This window comes from Acomys russatus, chromosome 28, assembly GCF_903995435.1.
Source record: "Acomys russatus chromosome 28, mAcoRus1.1, whole genome shotgun sequence".
Lineage (NCBI taxonomy): Eukaryota > Metazoa > Chordata > Mammalia > Rodentia > Muridae > Acomys > Acomys russatus.
The window spans coordinates 39,323,866-39,350,082 of record NC_067164.1 but is presented as its reverse complement, the minus strand read 5'-3'; the positions used below and the strand labels follow the sequence as shown (position 1 = coordinate 39,350,082).

At 47.8% G+C, this 26,217-nt stretch overlaps 1 protein-coding gene across 1 annotated transcript in view; it reads left to right on the top strand.

The window, feature by feature from the left end:
- Positions 1 to 17,021, top strand: part of Klhl8 (kelch like family member 8) — a 56,572-nt gene extending 39,551 nt beyond the window's left edge. Inside the window, exons 4-10 of the mRNA XM_051170630.1 lie at positions 1,180 to 1,366; positions 5,943 to 6,086; positions 7,557 to 7,668; positions 11,824 to 11,992; positions 12,183 to 12,342; positions 15,262 to 15,463; positions 16,878 to 17,021. Coding sequence (XP_051026587.1) covers positions 1,180 to 1,366; positions 5,943 to 6,086; positions 7,557 to 7,668; positions 11,824 to 11,992; positions 12,183 to 12,342; positions 15,262 to 15,463; positions 16,878 to 17,001 — 1,098 coding nt within the window. The 3' untranslated portion in view covers positions 17,002 to 17,021. The remainder of the gene's footprint in view (positions 1 to 1,179; positions 1,367 to 5,942; positions 6,087 to 7,556; positions 7,669 to 11,823; positions 11,993 to 12,182; positions 12,343 to 15,261; positions 15,464 to 16,877) is intronic.
- The last annotated feature ends 9,196 nt before the right edge of the window (positions 17,022 to 26,217 follow it).

The following is a 26,217-nucleotide window of genomic DNA, read 5'->3' as shown; positions in this document are numbered from 1 at the left end:
CTTAAAATATTCATATGGAGTAGTAATGGGTAGTGTGCTCTGTTAGTTGAAAATGGCTCTAGGAAAACAGCTCTACCAGTAATTTTTAACTTATTTTATAATGGAGTTTCTAAGTTTTAATCAGTCATTTTCCTAATGACTATAGACTGATGCTGGAAAGAATCACATAACATAACTGCATGTTGAAGTTTAAACCTTGGAAATGTATGTTATGGTTATTGATTTTAACTGTCAGAGTGGGCACCCTGGATAAGGAACTGGTAAATAGGCCTTGCAGGGTCTGTGCCCAGTGTTCCCATTTCCTTCCCTGGTGTTTCCTCTGTCCTCCCTCTCTCCCTCCCTCTTCCTCTTGTTTATTTTGTTTACTGAGAAGGGAGATGATAGTCCTTAGAAGAGAAGCAGTTTTCATACTTACCTTTTTCTGCAGTTAATGCTTTATTAAAACTTTGTTGTTGCTGAGAACATTGGATTGCGGTAGGGGTGCAGTTCAGCGCCTAGAGTGCCCGCCCACCATGCATAAAGCCCTGGGTCTGGTCCTCAGCACAGCATAAGCAGGCGCTACAAAGCATGCCTGAAACTGCATCAGTGAGGAGACACAGGCGCGAGGTCAGAGCTGAGAAGCATCCTTGGTACATAGCAAGTTTGAGGTCAGCCTGGGCTGCACAAAAATCTGTCTTAAAACAACACAACTAAAAACATTGGGTACTTAATCCAATTTGTGGTTGTTTGCAAACAGGGTCTAGCCCAGACTAGCCTGACACTCAATAACTCAGGCTAGACCCAAATTCACAAGGCTTCCATCTCAGCCTCCCAAATTCTGAGATTATGGACATGAGTCACTATGTTCAGTTATGCCCAAATTTAGTAAAATTTGAATAGTGTTATCAAAACCTTAATTCGTTAAGAACAAATTATATTTTTACTCAGAGGAAGAAAGCATATTCAATTATGATTGTAATTGGATTTTTAAAGCACAAGTAAAAATTACTTTTCAACTTCTAATTTATTTCACATGTAACAGTTTTTTGTTACTGTTTTTATGAGGCTGAACATTGAGCCAGGGGCTTTGCACATGGAGGACAAAGGACGTTCCACTAAGTCCTAGCCACCACCCTGAGATGTGGGATTTCCTATCCTGTTGCTGTTGAAGTTTTGCGTCACAGCTTTTCATGATCTCAGGTTCGTCTGCCGTTGCTGCCGGTTGATTTTCTGATGGGTGTTGTGGCAAAGGAGCAGATTGTCAAGCAAAATCTGAAATGTAGAGATCTGCTGGATGAAGCAAGAAATTACCACCTTCATTTGAGCAGCAAACCAGTTCCTGACTTTGAGTACACAGTCCGGACTACGCCAAGGAAGCATACGGCTGGTAATCAAATTGCTCCTTTTTTCAACTTGCCAGAAGGGGATCTGACGGATCTGAGGGTTCTTGGTTATGTATATCGAAGCATATTAGTCAGGCAGTTAGTGTCTGTTGTCTTAGTGCAATAAATGGTCTGTAGGTTAGCTATGCAGTCAGGATCCTTAACGCACATCATGGAATGGACTAATACAGCAATGCTTCTGTTGCTTGGATGTTTGGTTTTATGAGACAGAATCTCCCCAGAGCTCAGTCTACAATGCACAGCTCTTCTGGACGCTTGTTCACAGTGGCGTGCCACTGAATGCTTGTTCACAGTGGCGTGCCACTGAGCGCTTGTTCACAGTGGCGTGCTACCTGAATGCTTGTTCACAGTGGCGTGCCACCTGAGCGCTTGTTCACAGTGGCGTGCCACCTGAATGCTTGTTCACAGTGGCGTGCCACCTGAATGCTTGTTCACAGTGGTGTGCCACTGAGCACTTGTTCACAGTGGCGTGCCACTGAGCGCTTGTTCACAGTGGCGTGCCACTGAACTCTTGTTCACAGTGGCGTGCCACTGAACGCTTGTTCACAGTGGCGTGCCACTGAATGCTTGTTCACAGTGGCGTACCATGGCACTTGGCTACAGTAAGCTAGTTTTTTAAAAGCTGTAAGGTCCTACAAAATCCAAAGCAGTAGCTGTTCCCTCGAGGTCGGCTCTGAGTCTTCATTCAGAATGGGCGGCTATTGGTGCCTTTAGAGTCCTGTTGGAATGTGCTTGGCCGTGTTGCCTTCTAATCTGCTTCTTGGCGTGTCTTGAGACTGACATGTGCTTCAGGAATGGCTGAAGATCTTTAAGGCTTGTATCTATAGAGCTGAGCACCAAGCTTGACAGACGTCACGAATCTCAGTACCTGCCATTGTGTTTTACCAAGTCAGAAGAAAAGCATGGTAAACCATACCTGACATTTGTACAAAGGCCTTAGAGTCAAAATCTCTTACAGAAGAAGCATATACCTCCTCATTAGGTGATGCCACTCTAGATGTATTTCCAACCCAGGCTGACCTTGAAGTCCTGGTGTAGCCCAGGCTGTCCTGGTGTAGCCCAGGCTGTCCTGGTGTAACCCAGGCTGTCCTGGTATAGCCCAGGCTGTCCTGGAAATCCCCATGTAACCTAGGCTGGCCTTGAATCCATGATCTTTCTGTCTCCACCTCCCAAGTGCTGGGATTCCAGATGTGTACCGTGTCCACATCATTTTTATTTTAGTATTTGGGGGACAAGAGAACACCAGTGAAGTCCAGCACCTCAGCAAAAGGGGCCCTGTCCAGAGGCAGTGCCACGTGCAGGCCAGCCAACCGGAAGGCCGTGCCTGGGTGAGCAAGCACTCCTGTTTCTGAGGGCAGCCCTCTAACCAGCCAGCTCAGCAGCGTCGGAAAGACTCTCACTGCTGTTCTTTCTACACACCTGTAAGTAGGAACCCATTGTTAGTTACAGCCAGGCAGCACTTTCAGTTTTGCTTTAGTCCCAGCCCTGTTTTGAAGCAGAGGCAGGTGCATTTTACCTTCTGGGTTTGATGCCAGCCTAGTCTACATGCCCACTTCCAGGCCAACCCTGTCTAAAAAAGGTTCTTTTTTTTTTTTTTTCTATCACAGATTTCTGGTTTTCTGAATCCTGCCTCATAAAGTACAAATGTTTAATTAAGTTCTTTTATTTTTGCTTTGTTGTTTTGTTTTGCTTCCGAGACAGGGTTTCTCTGTCCTGGACTCACTCTGTAGACCAGGCTGGCCTCAAACTCAAAGACTTAACTAAGTTCCTTAGGCTCACTCTTTTCTCAGCTTGTTTGTTTGCTGTGGGGATGAAACCTAGCCCTCTGTACATACCAGGCAAACATTCTCCAAACCCATATTTAAATTCAGTGTCTAAGCAGGCGAGGGTCATACCAAAATACACTAGACATCCATATACAAGTCTGCCGTACTCACAGCAATTTGACAGAGTAGGTTTTAACAAAGGAGTCAGCCCTTTATCAGACAGATGGGCCCACTTCATTTTAGGGAGACAGGACTGAGGACTAGGCTGGACTTGTCCAGAACAGCAGAGACGATCTCATGCCCATGTTCTTGCCTCCGCTTTGTTTTCTTTCATGACACGTTCAGCAGCGAGCTGTGTAGCTTTCACATAGAGAAAGTGCCATCAAAGAGCGAGATTGCATTCTGGGATTATAATTCTACCACTGTTGTTACAGTTGACTAATTTCCTAATGTTTCAAGGCCTTTGCTTATTATAAACTTGACTAGGGGGTCTGTTAGGTCTCCTGGAACTGTAACTTCTGACCCAAGGTATTGAGCTAGTGGGAAGGGGGCACAGGTGGGGAAGCTCCCGGGGTGTCACTGGCACGCAGTGGACGCCTGCTCTGCTGCGGGCTCTGAACAGGCGTCAGCAGTGCAGACATACGCACAGCCTGGGTCAGGGAAAAGGACACAGATACATTCTGCAGAGTCCGCAGGTGCCTTGCTGTAACCAACAAGTGCGGGATGAAAGGTGCTGGTGGCTGATGTGAGGGACAGGGAAAGTGCTGAAGAGGAAAGAAAACTCAGTCCTTGTTTTTTTTTTTTTTTTTTTTTTTGGTTTTTCGAGACAGAGTTTCTCTGTGTAGCCTTGCCCATCCTGGACTCACTTTGTAGACCAGGCTGGCCTCGAACTCACAGCGATTCGCCTGCCTCTGCCTCCCGAGTGCTGGGATTAAAGGCGTGCGCCACCATGCCCGGCCATTCAGTCCTTGTTTTAAATAATAACCTTCAGGATGCCAGTTAGGAGGAGCGGTCTTCAGCCTTTGCCTTCCCAGAGTGTCAAGCACACGCCAACACTGTGTAGTGAGTGTGTAATGCTCACTCCCACAGCCAAGCACCATGCCAGCACTGTGTAGTGAGTGTGTCATGCTCACTCCCACAGCCGAGCACACACCAGGCACTGTGTAGTGAGTGTGTAATGCTCACTCCCACAGCCGAGCACACGCCAGGCACTGGGTAGTTAGCATGCAATGCTCATTTCCATAGTTGTACTTAGTTTGTGCTGACAGTTGTGAGCATGTGAATATTTCAGGCGTGTGTAAATGAATGAAGTCACCAAACGTGCTGCAGGACCGCTGAGGCCGGGCATTGGACACATGCACAGGAACTTGAGCTGCGGTGGAGCTGGCTGTGCCGAGGGTGTAAGCTTTTCTGCCTTGCGGCACTGGGGACCAATTGCAGGGCCCAGCCAAGCACTCCAGCCCCGGGTGAGCACATCTCCAGCCCTGAGGCTTTCCCCTGACGGCACTCACTGCTTCTCAGAGGAGCCTGTTAGAAATACAGTCCTTAACCCTTTCCTCAGAGACCGGCCCAGGGCCTGAGGGTCAGACCCCAGCTCTGTGTTTGCCCTTCAGGCAGTTCTGAGTTACACTTATGTTTTGCTTTTTGGTTCTTTCCCCAAGTTGTGATTGATTGGTATATCTCATGTCATTTTAACCATGTTTACAGTTCAGGGCATTTGCTGAAGTGTTTTGGGTGGAGGTTGTGGAGAGTGTTAAAAGTATTTTATCAGATTGTCCCTGTCTTAGTCAGGGTGCTGTGAGAGACACCACCACCACCACCACAATTCTTAGAAAGGAAACCACTTCACTGGGGCTGGCTTGCAGGCTCAGAGGGTCAGTCCATTTATTGTCACGGCAGAAGCATGGCGGCGTGCAGGCAGACGTGGTGCTAGAGAAGAGCTGAGAGTTCTACATATGGATCCCCAGGCAGCAGGGAGAGAGTGGCACACTGGGCCTGGCTTGAGCGGTTTAGACCTCAAAGCCCCGCCCCCTGTGACGCACTTCCTCCAACAAAGCCACACCTCCTAACAGTGGCAGCTGTTTTCACTCAAACCACCACAGTCGTGTCCGCAGTCTGGAAGAAAAATGCTTCTAAGGAGGAGAAGCTGGACCTTGCAGCTGAGCCATAGCTTGTGGAGACCCGCCCAAAGATGGTGGCAGCTCGATCGGGCCAGGCAGGCCTCGTCAGGAAAGGAAGGCAGGCGATGCTCTGGGAGCACCGGCCTCAGGGCTCTGGAGGCCTCGGGGTAGCTCAGGCGTGTGGATTGAAGATGCCATGACAGGTGCTTTAGCACACAGGGATGGACCTTTCCTCGGAGAGCTAAGGCGGGGAGGAGTGGGTGGAAAATGGAGACAAAAGGAGACCTGGGAGTTACGGACTCACAGAAGGGACCTTCCAAACAGGGCGCGGGTGGACCAGCGCTGTGCTTGCATCAGTAAGAGACGGCGAAGAGGCTGACTGAGGCAGACGGCTGTGCCGCGGTCACAGCGCAGTCCTCCCGTCAGCGTGCGCGTATGCCTGTCCTTTCCCTTGATCCCGTGATGACGTAAGCAGGGACACTTGTGAAGAAGAACAGAACCACTCATGCTCTTCGAAAGGTTAGAGGAAGGTGGCCGAAGGAAAATAGATCAGATTTCATAACGCATCTTTTAAAAACTACTCAGAATTTGACAATCAATCATTTTCCACACTAATTAAAAGCAAAGCTTTGAGAGCTGTGGCACTGATCTGTGTCTTGTGGCTTCGCCTTTAGGTGTGCTGTTCTGTGTAGGTGGCCGAGGGGGATCGGGTGACCCCTTTCGCAGTATCGAGTGCTATTCCATCAACAAAAACAGTTGGTTCTTTGGACCAGAAATGAATAGCCGAAGGCGACACGTGGGTGTGATCTCCGTGGAAGGTGGGTCTGTTGCTGATGAATATCGTCACTGTGCTGTTTTTTTTTAAGTGACATGACCTTTGACCTTTTCTCCCTCTCTGTAGCAGTGTTTCTATGCATTAGCATGGTGGTATATACATTAAAAGTGAGCAGATGGGAAGGTGAGATTCCTGCAGCTGGGCATGGTGGCACATACTTACAGTCCCAGCATTGAGTCGGAGGCAGGAGGATTTCAGTTCCAGGCCAGCCTGAGCTACATGGAAGACCCTGCTTTAAATCACCAAGGGACAGAAGTGCAGCTCAGTGGTAGACTTCATTTCTGTATGAACTATCCTGGGGTCAATTATAATTAATGTTTTGGTTCTAACTTGGTTCTGGTTTTTGTTCAATTTTTTCAAGAGAAGATCTCTAGCCCTTGGGTGTCTTAGAACTTACTATGTAGTACCTGAGGCTGACCTTGAACTCCCGACTCCTGATCCTCCTGCTTTACCTCCTCGAGAGCTGGGGTTACAGGCGTGCACCACCACATCTAGGCATGCAGTGCTGTTGACTCTGGCCTTCCTATATGACAGGTGAGAACCCTCCCGACTGAGCGACGCCCCCAGCTCCTAAATTACTTTAAGGGATTGACTTGTCGTGTGCATAGCTATTGGCCTGCATGTGCATGTGTGCACCATGTGGCTGCTGTTGAGTCCCCGTCAGAGCACCAGGCGCACTTAACTACCTCCCCAGCCTCTGCTTTTCATCAACATTTGTCCCCTTAAAAAATGAGGAAAAGAGGCTGGGCGTGGTGGCGCACGCCTTTAATCCCAGCACTCGGGAGGCAGAGGCAGGCGGATCGCTGTGAGTTTGAGGCCAGCCTGGTCTACAAAGCGAGTCCAGGACAGCCAGGACTACAAAGAGAAACCCTGTCTCAAAACACAAAACAAAAACAAAAACAAAAAATGAGGAAAAGATGATTCTTAAATTTTTTTTCTTACAATGTTTCTATGGTTCTGCAATTAATTAATTTGTAGTGATGATTTAAAAATCTCATTTCTATATACAGTACAGGAAAATTCTGAGGCAGGCTGGGGAATACCTCTGTGACAGACACAATCTTTCTCACTTCCTATATTTCTGTCTTATTCAGAGAAAGGTTAGTCAATTGTATTAACAGTTTTATATTTTCTTTATAATTTGGTTTTAGCCTTTTTCCATTTTATTGACCTGTTTTGAAGGCAGAATTAATGATTTCATTTACTATTTAATAAAAAAGTGATGCTGGCCTTTGAAAGCAGGCTTAGTTAGTGAAAGCCTCCACTAAGTTTTAGTTAACGGTGGCCTGAATCCAGTAACGCACAGAAAAAAATATTAAAAGTTAATTTATTATGGCATTCTAGTTATTTAGTGCTCACATGTAAACAGCGTTACTATTACATAATATTACAGTAAATAACATGAGTATCACACGGCACTCTGAGTTAGACGAACTGCTTCTCTGCTTGGCAGGTAAAGTGTACGCGGTGGGCGGACATGACGGCAACGAGCACTTAGGCAGCATGGAGATGTTTGATCCTCTCACTAATAAATGGATGATGAAGGCGTCGATGAACACCAAGAGGTAGGTCAACATCGATGAACACCGAGAGGCAGGTCAGCATCAGTGAACACTGAGAGGCAGGTCAGCATCAGTGAACACCGAGAGGCAGGTCAGCATCAGTGAACACCGAGAGGCAGGTCAGCATCAGTGAACACCGAGAGGCAGGTCAGCATCAGTGAACACCGAGAGGCAGGTCAGCATCAGTGAACACTGAGAGGCAGGTCAGCATCAGTGAACACTGAGAGGCAGGTCAGCTTCAGTGAACACCGAGAGGCAGGTCAGCTTCAGTGAACACCGAGAGGCAGGTCAGCTTCAGTGAACACCGAGAGGCAGGTCAGCATCAGTGAACACCGAGAGGCAGGTCAGCATCAGTGGACACCGAGAGGCAGGTCAGCATCAGTGAACACACCGAGAGGCAGGTCAGCATCAGGGAACACACCGAGAGGCAGGTCAGCATCAGTGAACACACTGAGAAACAGGTCAGCATCAGTGAACACCGAGAGGCAGGTCAGCACGAAAGTCCTTGATAGGTAAAGAGGACAGACACTGGAAATGGAAAACCTTATTCTGAAGTTTTCTCTGACTTAAGAAACTCACACTCCTCAAGCCTGTTCTGTTAACCGTCCAGAGCAATGCCCTGTCACGGCTTTTCTCTTTACAAATGGCGTCATGAGGGCATAAAGAGAAGGCTCTTCCAGAGGACCTAGGTTCTATTCCCAGCTCCCACCCCACTGTAACCCCAGCTTCAACGGACCCCCTCTAGCACGGGCACACACATGTGCGCCTTTTAAGTGTGCACACACAAGCATGTTTTTAAAATGGCTTGAGTGGACTTACCTTCCCACCCCAATCTTGGTGACCACGGACTTTGTAAAAATTCTGGCTGCTCTTTTTGACCCTTTTGGGTTTTTCTTGTTTTTTTGTTTTTAGAGACAGAGTTCCTCTGTATGTAAGCCAGGCTGTCCTTAAACTTACAGAGATCTACCTGCCTTTGCCTGCCAAGTGCTTCTTGAGAGTTTTTGTTTCAAATAATTTTAGATTTTTTTTTCAGAAAAGTTGCAAATATGGTAGCATTCCTTTTTTTTTCTGTTTTGTTTAATTTTATTAAAATTCTTTTTGCATTCACTTATGTATTTGGAAAGGAGAAGGGAGGTGCACGTGCAGAGGCTGGGGCAGCTCACAGTCAGTCCCCTCCTCTGTCCCGTGAGTTCCGGGCATCAGGCTCAGGTGAGGAGGCTCAGTGGCCGGTGCCTTCACTTGCTGGGCCACCTCGTCAGCCCTTGGTGTTTCGCTTTGCTCTTTTTGTCTTGTATTGAGACAGGACCTCATGTCACCATGCAGGCCTTACACTTGCTTTCCAAAAACATGTAGAATTACAGGTATTAGGGATTCTCAGCGGAATGTCATGTCACCTCCTCTGCTGGGCAGTTACTGTGAGTGTCTCACAGGAGGAGGTCGAGGTGCTGCTGAAAGCCCTCCACTGCTATAGGGCAGCCCTCTAGAGCAGAGAATCACCTGGATTGAAGTGCCAGCCATGCCAGGGTAGAGCGTACACTGTGCCACATACATACACCCTCACCCAGCTCCTTGTATGTTACCATCTCACAGTTACATAGTGTCCCAAAGCAGAGAGGGCATCAGATCCCGCAGAGCTAGAGTTACCAGTGTGTCTGAGTGGGTTGACAGGAGTGCCCACTGAGGCCAGAGAGGGCATCAGATCCCGCGGAGCTAGAGTTACCAGTGTGTCTGAGTGGGTTGACAGGAGTGCCCACTGCGGCCAGAGAGGGCATCAGATCCCGCGGAGCTAGAGTTACCAGTGTGTCTGAGTGGGTTGACAGGAGTGCTCACTGCGGCCAGAGAGGGCATCAGATCCCGTGGAGCTAGAGTTACCGATGTGTATGAGAGGGCTGACAGGAGTGCCAGAAATCAAACTCCAGTACTGTGCAAGTGCCCTGGACCACTGAGTTGTCCCTCTAGCCCACCTCACATGTCCCTAGGGTTCTGATTATTTTATACACCTCCTTTGTTGGCTGGTAATTTGACTGTATGACTAGGAACTGAAGCAGGTGTGTTTGTCTTATCCTGACCTTAATGAAAACCCATGTAGTGTTTCTCTTAACTATGATACCAATTAGTTTAATACCAGCACTTGGGAGGCAGACACAAGCTGATCGCTGTGACTTCAGGGCCAGCCTGGTCTACACAGTGAGTTCCAGGACAGCCAGGGCTAAAACATAGAAACCCAGTCTTGAAAAACCAACAACAACAACAACAACAAAAAATTATTTTTGTGTGTGTGTCTGTGTGCGTGTGTGTGTACATATATCAATTAGGATTAAGGCTTATTATTACCTTGTTAAGAAAAAAGCTCTCTCAATTTCTGCTTTCCTTACTGATTTTAAGGTTAGTGTTAATATATTAAAATTTTACCTATAATAAATAGAAATATATTTTGATTACTAGAGCTTGTCTGAAGGGGAGATTTTTAATTACATGATCCAATAATTTAGCCTCTTGCGAATTATTATTCGTGATTTGAATAGTAACTTCCAACATCTTGAGATGAAAGAACAACTAAAATCATGTCACCAAATCGGGACTCAGAAGGCAGTAGGCTTGGGGATACAGCGCTGTAATACAGTGCTTACCCGGCATCCCTGGCCCAACAAAGTGACAGCCCTCAGCAGCAACAACAAAAGCGAACAGACCACATATTCTATAGTCAAAACGCTCTAATGATGTCAAACAAGGTTATACATTAAAGCCTAAAGCGTATCAGCTATACCAGGGCTGTGTGGTGAGAGATTGACTGGGTTTGTGGATAGTTTGCGCTGAGTCGAGTGTTGGCTTGTGCCAGTGGGAAGCATAGAGCCCAAAGGAAAGAACAGAGCGTTTACAATACAGCTGGCTGCATTCAGGGGTGTGCAGCATCTAGGAGAGCAGAGCCTCCTGTTCGTCATGTCCTGCTGCTCACAAAGCACGGCCACACGGTTCTCTCTGCTGCTCTCGGTCAGCGTTTAAACGTTTGCTTTAGGTGCATGCTTTGCGATCCGTGTAATCTGTTCATACAGAAATACATGTTTATAATGTGAAAATAAAGCATGTGCAGGGATGCACAGAAGTTGGATGATGTAAACACGGGTGTGACGTAAACACGGGTGTGACGTAAACAAGGTTGCAGTAAGAGAAGGTGAGCAGGAAGACCCCGGGGATGGGCTCTGTGCAAACTGTTGAGTGCTGTGCATCCACCGGACCAGTGCATCCCATGCTTTTGGCCAAGAAGCTTAAGGAGTGGCAAAGCTGACGTTTACTTTTTGAAAGTTACCAGGGAGATGGGAGGTGGGACCTACAGCAACTGTAAGTGAAGGGGCTGTCCTCAGAGGCAAGGCCACTGTGGCAGCCGTAGAGCAGCTCAACTGTTGGTGGATATAATCTGCCCTTTTTTATTGTGAACTAACTTTTTGTAAGAGCTTAGTCTTCCTTTCAAAGAAAAAAAATGCCCTTCAGAGATAAAAAGGTGCACACAACGCTGTGATATAAAGTGAATGTTCTTTCCTAATGGTGTTTTAATGAGACCCTGCAACAAAGTGAACTGATGGACTCTAGTTGGCTTTTTAAAAATCCACTGTTTTCTTAAAATATAGCAAACTGTTCCCACCCATTGGTTCCTCAGTTACATAACTGTCCATTTACTAACTGGATGCTTTGGGTTTCTTTATGCTGCCTTGTTGGGCTTTGCATTATTAACTGTTCTGAGTTTAGGGTTAGCATGTAGCTCAGGAGTAGAGTGCAAGCCTGATTGATAGATGCAAGGCCTGGGACCAAGCCCAGGAAAAAGAAATGAAGAGGAAAAAAAATGTTTGGCCCAAGTTTCCAGTAGCCTGTGTAGGCTACACTCTGTACAGAGGAAAGGGACAGACCCGAGCACCTGCTCAGACACGCTAATACACTGCCACCTCCGGAAGTGAGCCACACGCTAGTACACTGACACCTCCGGAAGCGAGCCGCACGCTAATACACTGACACCTCCGGAAGTGAGCCGCACGCTAGTACACTGACACCTCTGGAAGTGAGCCACACGCTTGCCAATTATCCTCAGAGGTGGTTTGTATTTGATTAAAGTTTCTTCTTCTCCCTCAAACTCAGACAGTAAAGCATGTTTTGTTGTTCTTGTAGGCGGGGGATTGCCTTGGCCTCTTTGGGGGGCCCGATATATGCAATCGGAGGGCTGGACGACAACACGTGCTTCAGCGACGTGGAGAGATACGACATCGAATCCGACCAGTGGAGTACAGTGGCACCCATGAACACTCCCCGCGGGGGCGTTGGCTCTGTGGCCTTAATAGTAAGTGAATTCCCCAGCCCCTCCCCACGGAGAGGAGGCCCCAGCCACGCCCGTGCTCAACACAGTCTGACTCCCACCGGCGGCCGCAGCGTTGACTGCACAGCACATTGCTCGTGAAATACAGGCGTTCTGCTCTCCTGTAAAGACCGTGGAGCCTGAAATCTGATGCGCACTTTGTTTCTCCGTTTAGAACCATGTTTATGCAGTGGGCGGTAATGATGGAGTGGCTTCCTTATCCAGTGTGGAAAGGTACCATCCACACCTGGACAAGTGGATAGAAGTCAAGGAAATGGGTCAGCGGAGAGCGGGCAATGGCGTCAGCGAGCTTCACGGCTGTCTCTATGTTGTTGGTGAGTATGTGCTCTCGCTAATGTATCAAGTGCCTGGAACAGACAGTCACAAACTATTAGCACAGTTAATCTGTAGTAGAGTCAGATGTGCTTTTGAATTCTTCAAGCGGATATTAGTGCTTCTTGATTTAAATATTCATATGTCAAACTTCTGCCAGGCATGGTGGCACATGTCTGCAATCCCAGCACGCAGGAGGCAGAAACAGGTGGGGCTCTGTGAATTTGAGATCACTCTGCTCTACACAGTGAGGGCCAGGCAAGCCAGGGCTACACAGTGGAACCCTGCCTCAGAAAAGAAAAAATCTAAAAGGCAAAACTTAGATTATAGCTAAAGTAGGGGACTGCATTTAAATGAAATATATACTTGTAAGTGTAGAGACATAAATTAAATATGCTTTGCTAAAACAAACCTTAAAGGGTCTAATGGCTTGGATTTTGTCTACTTCATTTCAAAGCAAATTATTCTGATTATTTGGAAAAAAAAACAGTGGCTTTTCCATATGAAGTGTGTTAGTCTCTCTGTTGCTTTCTGAGTGACTGAAGTGCTGAGTTACAAGGACTTCAGAGCCGTGGTTTCTCAGATTCTTGATATGCACAGGGCAGTCCGGCCTGGGCATCGTACTGGAGAGGTGGCAGCCAGGTCCTCTGCTGCTGCAGCAGCCCATTGCGGCCTCCAGCAGGCCTTCCGTGACCGTGGACCTGGCATGGGCGTGCCCACCTGTCAGGGCTGTCTCAGGAATTAGCAATGGTGTGTGTGAGCATCTTAAACTGTGCCCAACACAAGAGTCACTTTGTTGTAATTAATAATCCTTTTTTACAGAGAAGGGATGCTGGGAAAGCCCTCAGCACGAGTTAGCCATGGGCACGCCGGCATGCATTGCTGGGGCTTTATGACTGAGTCCTCGCTAGGAGAGTCGCTTATGTGAGAAGTGGTGCTGAGCCTCCCTGTGCTCCTGTGTGGAAAAGAAGGGCAATAGCAGCTTGCCTCAGCCTCTCCTGCACAATGCTCAGTTGCAGAGGCAGCCGAGCTCCTGGACAAGAGCAGAGGCAGAGGCAGAGAGGCTGAACTTGGGTGTGTGGGAACCAACGTTCCTATAGTACATAGCTGCAGCCTTTCCCACCTCCAAACCATGAGTCACAGTGTGTCACATGGCACAGGAAGTCTTTGGGCAATTCAGATTGAACATTAAAGCAGTCCTCTTGGGAGCTGGGGACAGCTCAGTGGTAAAGGTTTTGCCTAGCATGTAGGAGACCCTGGCTTCAGTCTCTTACTCTGAAAACTACAGCAAACAGCCTCCTGGACATGTAAATCCTACTTAAAACAGGCACAGCTGCTGGGAATAACAACAGCGTGAAGGTGTGGGCGTGTTTGACACCTGACGCATTCGGCCTTGTTTCTTCCTCTGCCTTGACTTTGTGTTCATTGTTAAGGATTGAACCTAAGGCTTCTTGTGTGGTAGGCAAGTACTTTACTGTTGAGCTACGTTCCCAGCACTGAATTCTTTCTTATTACCTAGGGAGAGGAAGTAGAACCAATAAAAAACAAAAGCTAAGAGAATATAACTACTCAAAACTTGATCTTCCACATTAGCATGAGCAGTCATAAACTTTTATTATGATGAGAATTACAGTTGTGATAAGTATTTGCCAAAACAAAAAAAACAAAAAACTAAAAAGAAAACTCTTATCTGGTTATGTACATAAAATTAGAGAATTTCATTTCATTTCAATTGATAGACTAAATATTAGAATAGTTTTACTTGCTCTTTTTAAAACTGACCTTATTTTTAAAGAAGTGATCACAGTATCAACACTTACTCATAGCAGGAAAATGGGTTGAGTAATTTTTCAAAGAGAACTGCTGTTCACTTAGAAGGGCCTGGAAAAGATGGAGGTTACTGTGACTGTCCAGGCATTAAAAGTCACACTCTACTGAAAGGCAATCACCTCACAGACTGTGTGACAGGAGACTTCTTTTGGCTTTGGCAAAAATGTGAGGATTCCGTTACAACGCATCATCGCAGCAGCTGTGCTGGCAGGGAGGGTTTAGGAGGAGTGCTGGAAAACTTCCACCTCTGTAAGCCGTGAGTAGTGAGGGTTAGTGTGTCTCAGGCCTCCTGCCACTCACACAGCACGCAGAGGGAGAAGCCAGGCCGTGCTTGCTCCTAGGATTCTCAGGACAGATTATAAAACAGTTGCTTTCTGCCCATAAGTTCCCTTCTTTTGTACAGCAGCCCTTTCTTTTTCACTTGGAGACTTTATCTTTTTTTTTTTTTTTTTTTTTTTTTGGTTTTTTGAGACAGGGTTTCTCTGTGTAGTCTTGGCTGTCCTGGACTCACTTTGTAGACCAGGCTGGCCTCGAACTCACAGCGATCCGCCTGCCTCTGCCTCCCGAGTGCTGGGATTAAAGGCGTGCGCCACCACACCCGGCTAATTTGGAGACTTTAAACCAAGACCTGGGCATACACCCATAGTCCCAGCACTGGGGCAGCTAAGACTCAGGTACGCCATGAAACCCTGTCTCAAAAAACCAAAGGACTGTTAAAGTACAGTACGTACTAAACAGTTGACTTGTAGAAAGTTGTAGTTGGTGGTAGTAGCTGGCATTAGGGTAATCGTTTTCTGTTTTGTTTTGTTTCTCTAAATCTTTCTAAAATAGCTTTAAAAACTTGAGAGTTTTGTTTTTTGTTTTGTTTGAGACAGGATCTTTCTATGTAGTCTTGGTTGTCCTGGAACTCCTTATGTAGAGCAGGTTGGCCATAAACTCCACAGGGCTTGTCTCTGCCTCCCAAGTGTTGGGATTAAAGGTGTACACCACCAGGCCTGACAAAAGCTTGAGTTTTATAAGCTATTGAGTTGAGATTTAGCTGTCAATTTTTATGAAATGCAATGCCATTTTTAAACATATTTCTTTTATAGGTGGCTTTGACGATAATTCCCCTTTGAGCTCAGTTGAGCGGTATGACCCTCGGAGCAACAAGTGGGACTATGTGGCTGCACTAACCACTCCCAGGGGTGGAGTAGGGATCGCAACAGTGATGGGCAAAATCTTTGCAGTTGGTGGTCATAATGGCAACGCCTACCTAAACACCGTGGAAGCGTTTGATCCGGTGCTGAATAAGTGAGTATGCACTGTTCTTCCAGAGCAACGCATCACTCCACAGTGGTCAGGCTGAGTTCCATGGCCGCATCACTCCCCAGTGGTCAGGCTGAGTTCCGTGGCCGCACCACTCCACAGTGGTCAGGCTGAGTTCCGTGGCCGCACCACTCCCCAGTGGTCAGGCTGAGTTCCATGGCTGCATCACTCCCCAGTGGTCAGGCTGAGTTCCGTGGCCACACCACTCCACAGTGGTCAGGCTGAGTTCCGTGGCCGCACCACTCCCCAGTGGTCAGGCTGAGTTCCGTGGCCGCACCACTCCCCAGTGGTCAGGCTGAGTTCCGTGGCCGCACCACTCCCCAGTGGTCAGGCTGAGTTCCGTGGCTGCATCACTCCCCAGTGGTCAGGCTGAGTTCCGTGGCCACGCCACTCCACAGTGGTCAGGCTGAGTTCCGTGGCTGCATCACTCCACAGTGGTCAGGCTGAGTTCCGTGGCCACACCACTCCACAGTGGTCAGGCTGAGTTCCATGGCTGCATCACTCCACAGTGGTCAGGCTGAGTTCCGTGGCCGCACCACTCCAAGTGGTCAGGCTGAGTTCCGTGGCCGCATCACTCCCCAGTGGTCAGGCTGAGTTCCATGGCTGTCCTCTGGGTCACCCTCCCTCACTGGATGCCTGAGACAGAGGTAGACTCAAGCTCTACGTGTGTAGCTATGCGTGCCCTGTTTGTGTTGCCTGCCTGTGGGACCCTTGCCCCCTGCTGGGCTGCCTCAGCCTTAACAGGAGAGGATGTGCCTAGTCCTGTTGCGACTGTATATGCCACAGGAGGAGGAGCGGATGGGGTCGATGTGGGAAGGGAGATGCTGAGGAGAGGGACTGGAAGGGAAGGAAGGGAAACTGGTCGGGATGTAAAGGAAAAATTAATTTTTTAAAATGATAAAAGTTCAGTGCATAAAGTTAGGCACAACAAAAGTTAGCAATTACTAATAAACTGGAACTTTTTCACACTGTGCTGAAACAAAAGTGATGTCAGCATCATTGGTCTTATACTGCAGCACCATTATTAAGTAAAACAAAGGTTATTTCAACAAAAGGACCTACTACTGTGGCAGTCAGCCCACCCCTAAGTGGCTGGTGATGGGTAGGTAGTGTCTACAGAAACAACACACCAATCAGAGGCTATCCGAGGCAAGGCAGAACAGTGTGGCGTTTAAAGCTTACGAAATTGCTTATTTCTGGAAGTTTCCATTTAATATTTTGACTGGTTTACTATAGATAACTGAAGCTATGGAAAGCAAAACTTGAGATAACGGAAGAGTATTATGTTATCAATACGAGATTTTGGAATAAGTTTTCTCCCTGTGGAGACTTGCTGTCTTTTAGTCCCATAGTTCCGACCCCTGGGCTCTGTGGTGACAGTCTTGTCCTGTCTTTCCAGGTGGGAGCTGGTTGGGCCTGTGTCTCACTGCAGAGCTGGCGCTGGTGTGGCCGTGTGTGACTGTTCAACTAGCCAGATCCGAGATGTAGGACACGGGTCCACTAATGTGGTTGACTGTATGTAACTTGAGTCCCGGCAATGACAGTGTAAGCACATCTGATGGATGGGAAGACAACCGCAGCCTCTGTCCCTGTGACTGTCAGCTGTTGTGAGTGCACCTTGTGGGCCCATAGCAGAAGAGTTATTAGTTGTAGAGTTCAGTGTGGTATTTCCTGCGTTAGCAACGATGGGGTAGGCGGGAGGAAGCCTACCTCTGAACCTATTCTTATTCTGAGAAATGTTTCATGTAGTCCCAAACCTTCAAATAGCTGTTTATTTTGATGAATAAAATGTAATTTATTGAGTTTTGTCTATTTTTTTCCTGAAGCAACTAACTTTAGGCAGTAGGTTTTTCCCAGAGGAGAGATAAGTCTCCTCCTCAGCCTGAGGATTGAGGCCTGCCCCTGCAGGTCACCCACGGCGCTCATGAGCTTCTGTCCTCTGTCTGTCTCTAGATGGTGACTTTCAGTTCTTGGCTGTTTACAAAGTAGGGAAAGGGTTTGCGTGCTTCTGAGGCGTTCTTGAAACCATGCTAGTGTCTGTAAGAAGCCTTTTGTCTCCATTTGGGGTTTTAGCACTACAGGACACAGCTGTGCTGGCTCCCCTCACCAAGTGTGCTGCTTATCATTGGGATGTTGTTTTTTTCTTTCTTTTTCCCCATCTCAGGCAAATCCATGCACCTGAGACTGTGTTGGTAATGGCTGTAGATTGGCACTAACCTAATCCCCAGTGAAAAGACTTGAGCAGGACTCTCAGGAAGCACGTGAGCCCCTCGGGAGGGAAAGCTGGAGGTTCCTTTAGCTTTGCTCATTGGTTTAGTCCTTGGATTTGGAGCCAGGATCCATTTTTCTCTTACTTTGTTGTTTGTCACTGTCCTGTGTTTTCTAGTTGTACAAAGCTGGATTTATTTATTATCAGGAGATGAATGCATTTTTACAAAATCCCTTTATGCAGTATAGTTTGATGATTAGTTCAAGTTTGTCATTAATCAATAAAATATGTTGTTGCCAAAAACAAAAAAAAAGGAAACTGCTAGTTTTTTCATTGTTTAATATCCTACAATGTATTTATTGAAACTTAATTGAATAGTTGTACAAATCGTCTGAAGCCTAGCATATTGATAATCCTCTGTGACCTAACAGCTCTTCATTGTTTTTCTTCATGTGTGTGTATGTGTGGTACACGTGTGTGTGAGTCTGTGTGCATGCATTCACATTCCTGTGTGGGCACAGGGTTAACATGAAAGTCTCCCTTCATCACTGTCCATCGTTCTCACTGAGGCAGACCCTCTCAGTTGAACCCAGAGTGATCGCTGTCCATCGTTCTCACTGAGGCAGACCCTCTCAGTTGAACCCAGAGTGATCGCTGTCCATCGTTCTCACTGAGGCAGACCCTCTCAGTTGAACCCAGAGCTCATCTACACATCTAGTCTGCACAGTCAGTTTGCCCCAGAGACCCGCTGTCTCTTCTTCCAGAGTGCTGGAATTACAGGCAGCCTGCTTCACCTGCCTAGCATCCATGTGGGTGCTGGGGAGCTGAACTCTGGCCCAGTGCCTACCAGACATGTCAAACCAAAGCCAACCCAACGGTCAGTGGCTTCCTCATCTTCTATGAGGCAAACTTTGAAGTTCCCAAATCGGGCTATATTTCCCTCTTTGTCAGGCTGGCTGATGTGGAGGAAGATCCTTGATCGCGGCAGCTCTGTTTCAAATGAGTGGGGTTAAGTACGCACAGGTGAGATAAAGGATGTGAGGAACGCAGCAGGAAGACAGGAGAGCACCCGCAGACTCCTAGACCGTCCAGCACAAAGCTCTGGAGGAGACCCGGGATACCCGGTCGGCTGGAGCAGCTGAGCCATGAGGAGGGTCCCAGGCAGTGTCTTCTCCAGGGTAGCTGTTCCAGCTGACTCTCGCCTTAGGAGGGGGCGTGTGTGTACCTCTGTAATTTGCCTCTGTGGTCAAGACCAGTTTCCTTACTCTTAACAATGTACTCCCCTGCTCTCGACGCCATGGCATCTTCATTTGGTCTTTCCTGTTGCTCTCCCTTTCTTAAGGGGCCAAGGAGCACAGGAACAGCTCGTCCCTGGACACGGGGTCTCGGAGGACACTCTGAGATAAACATGCTTGGGTCGGAAGCAGGAGGGGAGCGCTACTTCAGCTCCAGAGCCAGCTTCTCAGGGAGCGTAGCCAGCACGTGGTGGCTTGCTAGTATGGCGCGCACTGTGCGAGCCTGTGAGCGGCCATGGCTGGGTCGGTGCTCTCTGCTTTGCGTGTCTCAGCCAGACCTCAAAGCATTTAACCATAACACGTGGCAGACTGGCTACATCCAGCCCAATGTGAAAATTACTTGAAACGTGGCTGCAGTCAGCGTCTCATCTTAACAGCTTGCGGGACACTTGTGGCTACTGGCATGCATGACATATTTATTTATTGTCAGGGCTAATGATCCTAATCTCATTTGATTGTTAAGTTTGGATGTTCTCCATTTCTGATTTTGACTAGACAGTGGTCACCTGACATGCTGTTTGTGCCCTTGTACCAGCAATGAGGTACTCTTAAAGAGTGTGAAATAAAGGGAACACTGGCTGTCAGAAGCATAGTATGGAAGGACCCAACAACAACCGCACACGCACGTGCACACACACACACACACACCAAACAAAAAACCCAGGTTCAACAGGCAGCCTCTTTATAAGTTAAAACAAAAGGGCACACTGTAAGATATGAGCACAGATAGAGGAACACTGAGGTTGGATGGTGAGACTATGTATAGAGACGAGGAGATGAAATATTCAGAGATGAACACCTTACTGGGAGACTCGTCGCTTTAACCTGAGATGGTAACAGTGTTTGCCGAATAGTGCTGTAAAACAGCTGAGATACGAAAATGACAAGTGGAAAAGTGTGTGTGTGTGTGTGTGTGTGTGGAGAGGTGTCACTCTGTGTTGCCAGGCTGGCCTTGAGAACCAGGGTTCAAATGAAGCACTTGTCCCCCCTTCCGTGAAGCTTGGGGCTGCTGTACTGAACCTCTTGTGTGTTATTTTGTCCAGACGAATCTCGGCTCCTTTGTGTGGTTCCCCCATTTAGTCATTACAGCCACACTTACTGTATTGACCCCTTGCCTTTCTAAACAAATTAGCATTGCCTTTTACTTTCACTGTTTTATATAACCTTGTTTTTTAAATCTCTAAGTAAGTGTTTTGCTCTTTCTCAGGAGCATATTTCATTTCCTCAGGGGAACGATGAATTTGCAGTGCTGTTAAATGCAATTGTGTAGAACACTTTTGTAAGTGACAAAACTGAGAATTTTCTTTGCTGCTTTTGTTTCTCTATGCCTGATAAAGAAAAAAAAAAGTAGGACCTAATTCATGGTGTATTTGTGAGGACCATTCCTACGAGTCCTCCCACTAGGCTTTAAGGGTGGTAGAGACTACAGATGAGTCTGTCTAAGCAGGGAGGGCCACATAGGTATGGAGGAAATTGAAGTGAGGGGGAAACTAGCCCGATGGGTTAGGGTATATGAAACCCTGTGGAAGCTTGCTGTCTATAGGCCAGTTAACAACGGTAGCTGGAGGGATAGTAGACTGCATGCACTATGAAAGAGGAGGGTGCAGGGCAGTGGATTACATGGGGATTGGACAGGGCGGAAAGGAGAGAAGAGGGAGAGAGAGAGGAGTGGGTGAAGTAACAAAAACTAATGATGTACAGAAAAGCCTATTGCAAACCCACTACTCAGCTAACTTGAAAATATGAGTTTAAAAGTTTGGAATTACCCTGCGTGGTGGATAGTTCTGCTCCAAAATGAAAATCTCCATGCAAGGCACAAGATGCCTCCTCTGAGTTAGGTCAGGGCCATGAGAGGGCTCTGAGATACCACAGGTAGCTGCTGTGGTCTTAGGTCTTGCTGCTTGCCAGACAACTCATCTGCTGACAAACTTAGTTGTTGACACAAGCTTTACATGTGATGTGTTTATTGATGTTCACTTTAAAATATTTGGGTTTTGCTTGTTTGTTTTTGTTTTCATTTTTGGTTTTGTTTTTTCCAAGACAGGGTTTCTGTGTAGTCTTGGCTCTCCTAGACTCACTTTGTAGACCAGGCTGGCCTCGAACTCACAGCGATCAGCCTGCCTCTGCCTCCCGAGTGCTGGGATTAAAGGTGTGCGCCGCCTGGCACTGATACACTGCTATGCAAAGTGGTTATACCATATTGTATGCCAACCAAAAAACAGAACTTCCTAGTTCTCCAAAATTCCCTCCAACCTCTGCTCTCCTGGTCTTTGAAAAGTCACTGTGGTTAAACCCGAAGGAAGCGGCTGCCATCTAGTGGCCAACTGTGCACATTGCATCTGGGAAACCTAGCCCTAATGAGGAGCCTAATTTCAAAATTGACTTGTTATAGTTATTTCATTGTTTTCTTTCTGTTAGCATACGAAGAACAACCTGAGCCCAGGTTTAAAATGTTTTCCTCTTTACCACTACTGATACTCAGAGACTAGGCTGGTGGATTATTCACTTTAAAATTTTCTTATTTGGGTGGGGGTAGGGGTGGGGCACAGGACAACTTGTGGGAACCGGGGTTTCTCCTTCCATGTGATACTCAGAGATCTGAATCAGGTTGTGAGGCTTTGGGGCAAGTGCCTTTGCCTGCTGACCCATCCCACTCACCCTGACTGGGAACTGACCTCAGGGGACACATCAAAGTCAAAGCTAAATGTTGGTCCTGATTTCACCCACCTTCTGGTGAAGGGTTTACGCCTGTGGAGTGGCTGAGGCAGGGGGAGACAGGGAGGGCACAGATGGGCTGTTGACTCAGACCCCACATCCTTTCAGAAGAGTAGTTTAGTGTGTGAACTGCACAGAGGAGTGTTGGGGGCAGCTAGGTCTCTTCAGGGCCTGGCGCAGTAAAGAGGGAGCAGGAGATCCTGGGTGCTCGGCTTCCAGCATGCAGATGAAGGTGACTGAGAGGCAGCTTCAGGAACGGCAGGCAGTGGGACCCAGGCAGTGGCCGTTTCATACAAGCATAGGAAGTTCGTGCTTAGAATGATGAGAACACAGGAAGCACCCCACAGCACTTACGTCATGGATTTCCACATACTCAACAGTGTGTGCGTGTGTAAATTGTGTGTCTGCGGATATGGGTGTAAATGTTAGTGAGGACCCTTAGGCATCACCCTGGGCAGCCTAAAGCGCCTGATGGCTCTACCCCAACAAATTTCAGAGAGTACTGAAAATATACGTTGAAGCAGGTCTGTTACTTTGTAAGGCAAATATCAATGCTTGCTGTACACGGGTGCTGTTAGCCCAGCAGTTATGAGGTGGATCCTGAACAGTCATGTTTTGAGTCTCGTAGAAAGTCTCTCTCGTTTGTTTGTTTAGTATGCTGTGTCTAACCCTTCATTCCGCAGGCATTGTCTGACAGACTTTAACTCCCTCCGCTCAGCCATCCGGATGACTTGGCCACCTCTTCAGAGGCACACTTTTTCTGTTTTTAGTTTCTGCAGGGTGGTTTTTGCCTGGACATTAGGAGAGGCCACGACACCAGCCGCACAGCCTTGGTTTTGCTCTGTCTTCTGTTCTCAAACTTGACAGGATCCGGTGACAGGGTCTCATGTAGCCTAGGATGACCTGACCGCTGAGCCTCATGTCTGCAGCTTGATTACAGGTGTGTTGCCGCCATCACTATACATAGCACTGGGTACAATTAATTCCCAGGGCCTAGTGCATACTGGTCCACCACCCTTGAGCCACACCCCCAGCTGGACTGACCACCATCTAGCCACGCCCACCGTGATGCAGCAGTTACCATAGCCCACATTCCCTCTAGTTTCCACAAGCTAAGCCCACTGTACCCTGATGTCACACAGATCTGGATCATTGGAGCTTTGTCTCTCATAGCCAAGTGTTCAAGGCTTCAGTGAAAAGCCACATGTAAAAACAAAAATAAAAAGGCCAAGTGCTCGAACTGTATGGCCTGGTGGTAGAACACCTGCCAGGACGCTGGGGTCCAAGTCCCACCGCCAACGAAAGAAATAACCAATAAACAGGTGGCACAGGGGTCTGCTTTCGTTTGTATTACTTGCCCAAGATAAACCCTTTATATCCTTCTACTGTGCTAGCTCGCCCACACTTGGGAGAAGGGTGGTTGGGTGATACTGAAATGTTAAAGTTTGAGTTACACACCTATGTAACTCTAACACTTGGGCACCCAGGGCAGAATAGTGTGGTTTCAATGCTCCCCGCTGCTTCACAGGGCAGAATGGTGTGGTTTCAATGCTCCCCGTTACTTCACAGGGCAGAATGGTGTGGTTTCAATGCTTCCCACTTTCACGCATGAGCAGTCAGCCCCCAGTTGATGCTACTGTTTGAGAGGTTGTAGACCCTTCAGGATGGGGAGCTATGCTGGAAGACGCCTGCTTATGGCCCCACCCTACTCCAGTTCACCTCCCACTTCCTGTGTGACAACATGTGATCCAGCTTCCTGTCCCGGCTAAGGGCTGCCAACCCTTCCTCACCACTATGGAGTCCGCTCTGGAACTGTAAGTCAGTGTAACTCCATCTCACCAAGTGCTTCCATCATGATGTCATCACAGCAACAGAGAGTAACTGTTTAAGATGGTCGATCAAGGCTAGCCTGGTACACAGTGAGATCAAGACCAGCCTAGTGTGTGTACGGAGGCCCCCATCTCAAGAGAACCTTTTAAGTTTGGCGTAAATCTTGATCCGGTCCTGTAGAAGACTTGACACGTCACTGTCCTGAGGACCAGGTCAGATCTGCACCAGCAGTTTTTCCAAAGGTTACCACTGGTGGTGGGAGCACAGGAAGCCCCCCCAACCCCACCCCCACCCCGTGTACTGTCTGCGTGGTCTGTGTCTGCAGCCTGTCAGAGAAGAGGGCTAGGCACACCTGGTTGTTTCTCTTATTTCCATTTTGGTGCTGGGTGATGCTCAGAGTGTAATTTGCAGGAATACTTAGCAGAGATGAAAAACCCAAAATTGTTCCTCCCACCTACACACGAAAATGGTGGAGATGATCTTAGGACCAGCCCAGCAACAGAAAGGGGGATGTAAAGTGTTTATTCAGAGCAGGCACATGGTCTCGTACAGCTAAACTAGGACGGTCCGTTGGGAAGGCAGTTCCAGGCCCACCCTCCAGTCTGTTGGAAGGGCAAAGCCTCCATTATCAGCACCTTGGTGTTTCACCATCAGCAGAGTGTGGTCCGCCAGGAAACCACAGGTGCTCAGAATCTTGTTCCAGACAGTACAGTGACCTCGTCATGGCCACAGCAGCAGGTAGACCTCTGCGTACACCCCTGTAACGGATCTGCACGGTGAGACCGCTGCAACAGGCACCGGTGTGCAAGGTGAGACCGCTGCAGGCTTCCAAAGCGCCTACATGCTCACTGGTAAGTGTACAGAGGTCCCTGCTCAGTGTGAACCTGCCTCGTGTATGTGGGAACCAGCTCTTGTGCACCCACTGGATTAGGGAGACAGTGACCGGAGAAAATGCACAAAATACACTTGAACCCATAATCAAAGTCCTCTACATGACACCTTGAGGGTAGTGGCAGGACTGGTATGTAAAATACTGAATGTTTTTGATTAAATAATAGTACTGAGCTAATTGAACGAAGTGAAAATCTATAAATGCAGGTTTATTGGAAGCTCAGGAGGGCGTGCTGGGGTGTGGGGGCGGGGGAGAGAAGGCAGGGAGGTAGGAAAAGGGCAGGGGCAAAAAAAGGGGGGCGGGTTGTGAAACCAAAATGTCTGGATTGTATCCTGAGTCTCTGGGAAAGGGGAAAGCCCACCTCTAGGTAGAGGGCAGGCCACACCAGGCACGCCCTGCAGGAGGACAGTTTTCTTAGCTTCTGTGGTGGTGTCATATCACAGTTATCCAGACGGGGGAATATGCCCTCTCTGTAGGGGAGAAAGGCCTACCACTTGTTTTGCATTCTGTATGTTTGAGGCATGTATGCATCACTCTGTATCCTAGGATGTTCTGTTACATTCCTGTGTTGGGGCAGCCATGACATTTCTTTTACAGCAGTGGCTCTCAGCCTCACAGTGCCGTGACTTCCAATACAGTTCCTCATGCAGTGGTGTCCCCAGCCATAAAATGATTGTCATTGCTACTTCTTAACTGTAATTTTGTTACTGTTACGAATTGTAATGTTAAACCAGGTGCAGTGGCACATGCCTGTAATCCCAGCACTCGGGAGGCAGAGGCAGGCGGATCTGTGTGAGTTCGAGGCCAGACTGGACTACAAAGCAAGTTCAGGACAGCCAATACACAGAGAAACCATGTCTTGAAAAGGCCAAACCAAAGAAAAAAGGTAATGTTAATTTTGGCACAAAAGTTCTCACAGGTTGAGAAGCACTGTGTCTAACAGGTGGCTGGTTAAAGGAACTGGTGCAGCCACTACTGACATTTAAGGTTATAGGGGTGGATGATCCATTTTCCAAGGCTGAGATCTCTCTCAACACAGGCTCCGTTCGCTGCACTTACACTCATCACCTTTACCATGGGCTCACTCGGTGGGTCATGTTGGGTCATTAGGAAAACCAACCTGGGTGACCCAACCTGGGTGACCTTTTCAATCTAACACAGCAGCAAGTACACATTTCATATATGACATGACCAGAGAGGTTAAGTAAAGCCACAAGCTAGGAAACTGAGGAGTGGAGGCTCCGAGTGAGGAAGTCAGAGCCAGGGCCTGAGTTGTATATAATTCCAAGCAACTAGTGGGGTGTCCCTTAGGGCAGCGGAAGAGGAAAGGGAGGACCAGATAGCCTCCAGGTCCCTCAGCGTTGAGTACTGCAGGCCTGTGTGTGCCACAGCACACTGAATGCTGGCACCTGGCATTTGATGTTGGGAGAAGCCACACGGCTAATGCAGACCTCCTGCAGACTGCATCTCCTCCCCGCACTCTGTACGTACTGTGAGCGCAGCAGAGTGCCCCGTGAGACTCTCTTGACTGCAGGTGGCAACTTCACAGACCAAGCTAGGCAGCGTTTACTCCAGCCCTGGCGTGTCAGCTGTGCCAGCAGTGGCTCCAGAGAGACCAAAATAAAAATCACTCCAATGATTTCTCTAAATTTTTATTAAATATTTTTTCTACAGTTTGATCTTGTGGAAAGGAAAGACTGTGAAGATGAACAAGTCAATTACATTTTTTTTAAAAACAGAAAAACAAAAGCTCTGTGGCACATTATCTTTGGAAAAGATCTTTTGCAGATTTTCTTCT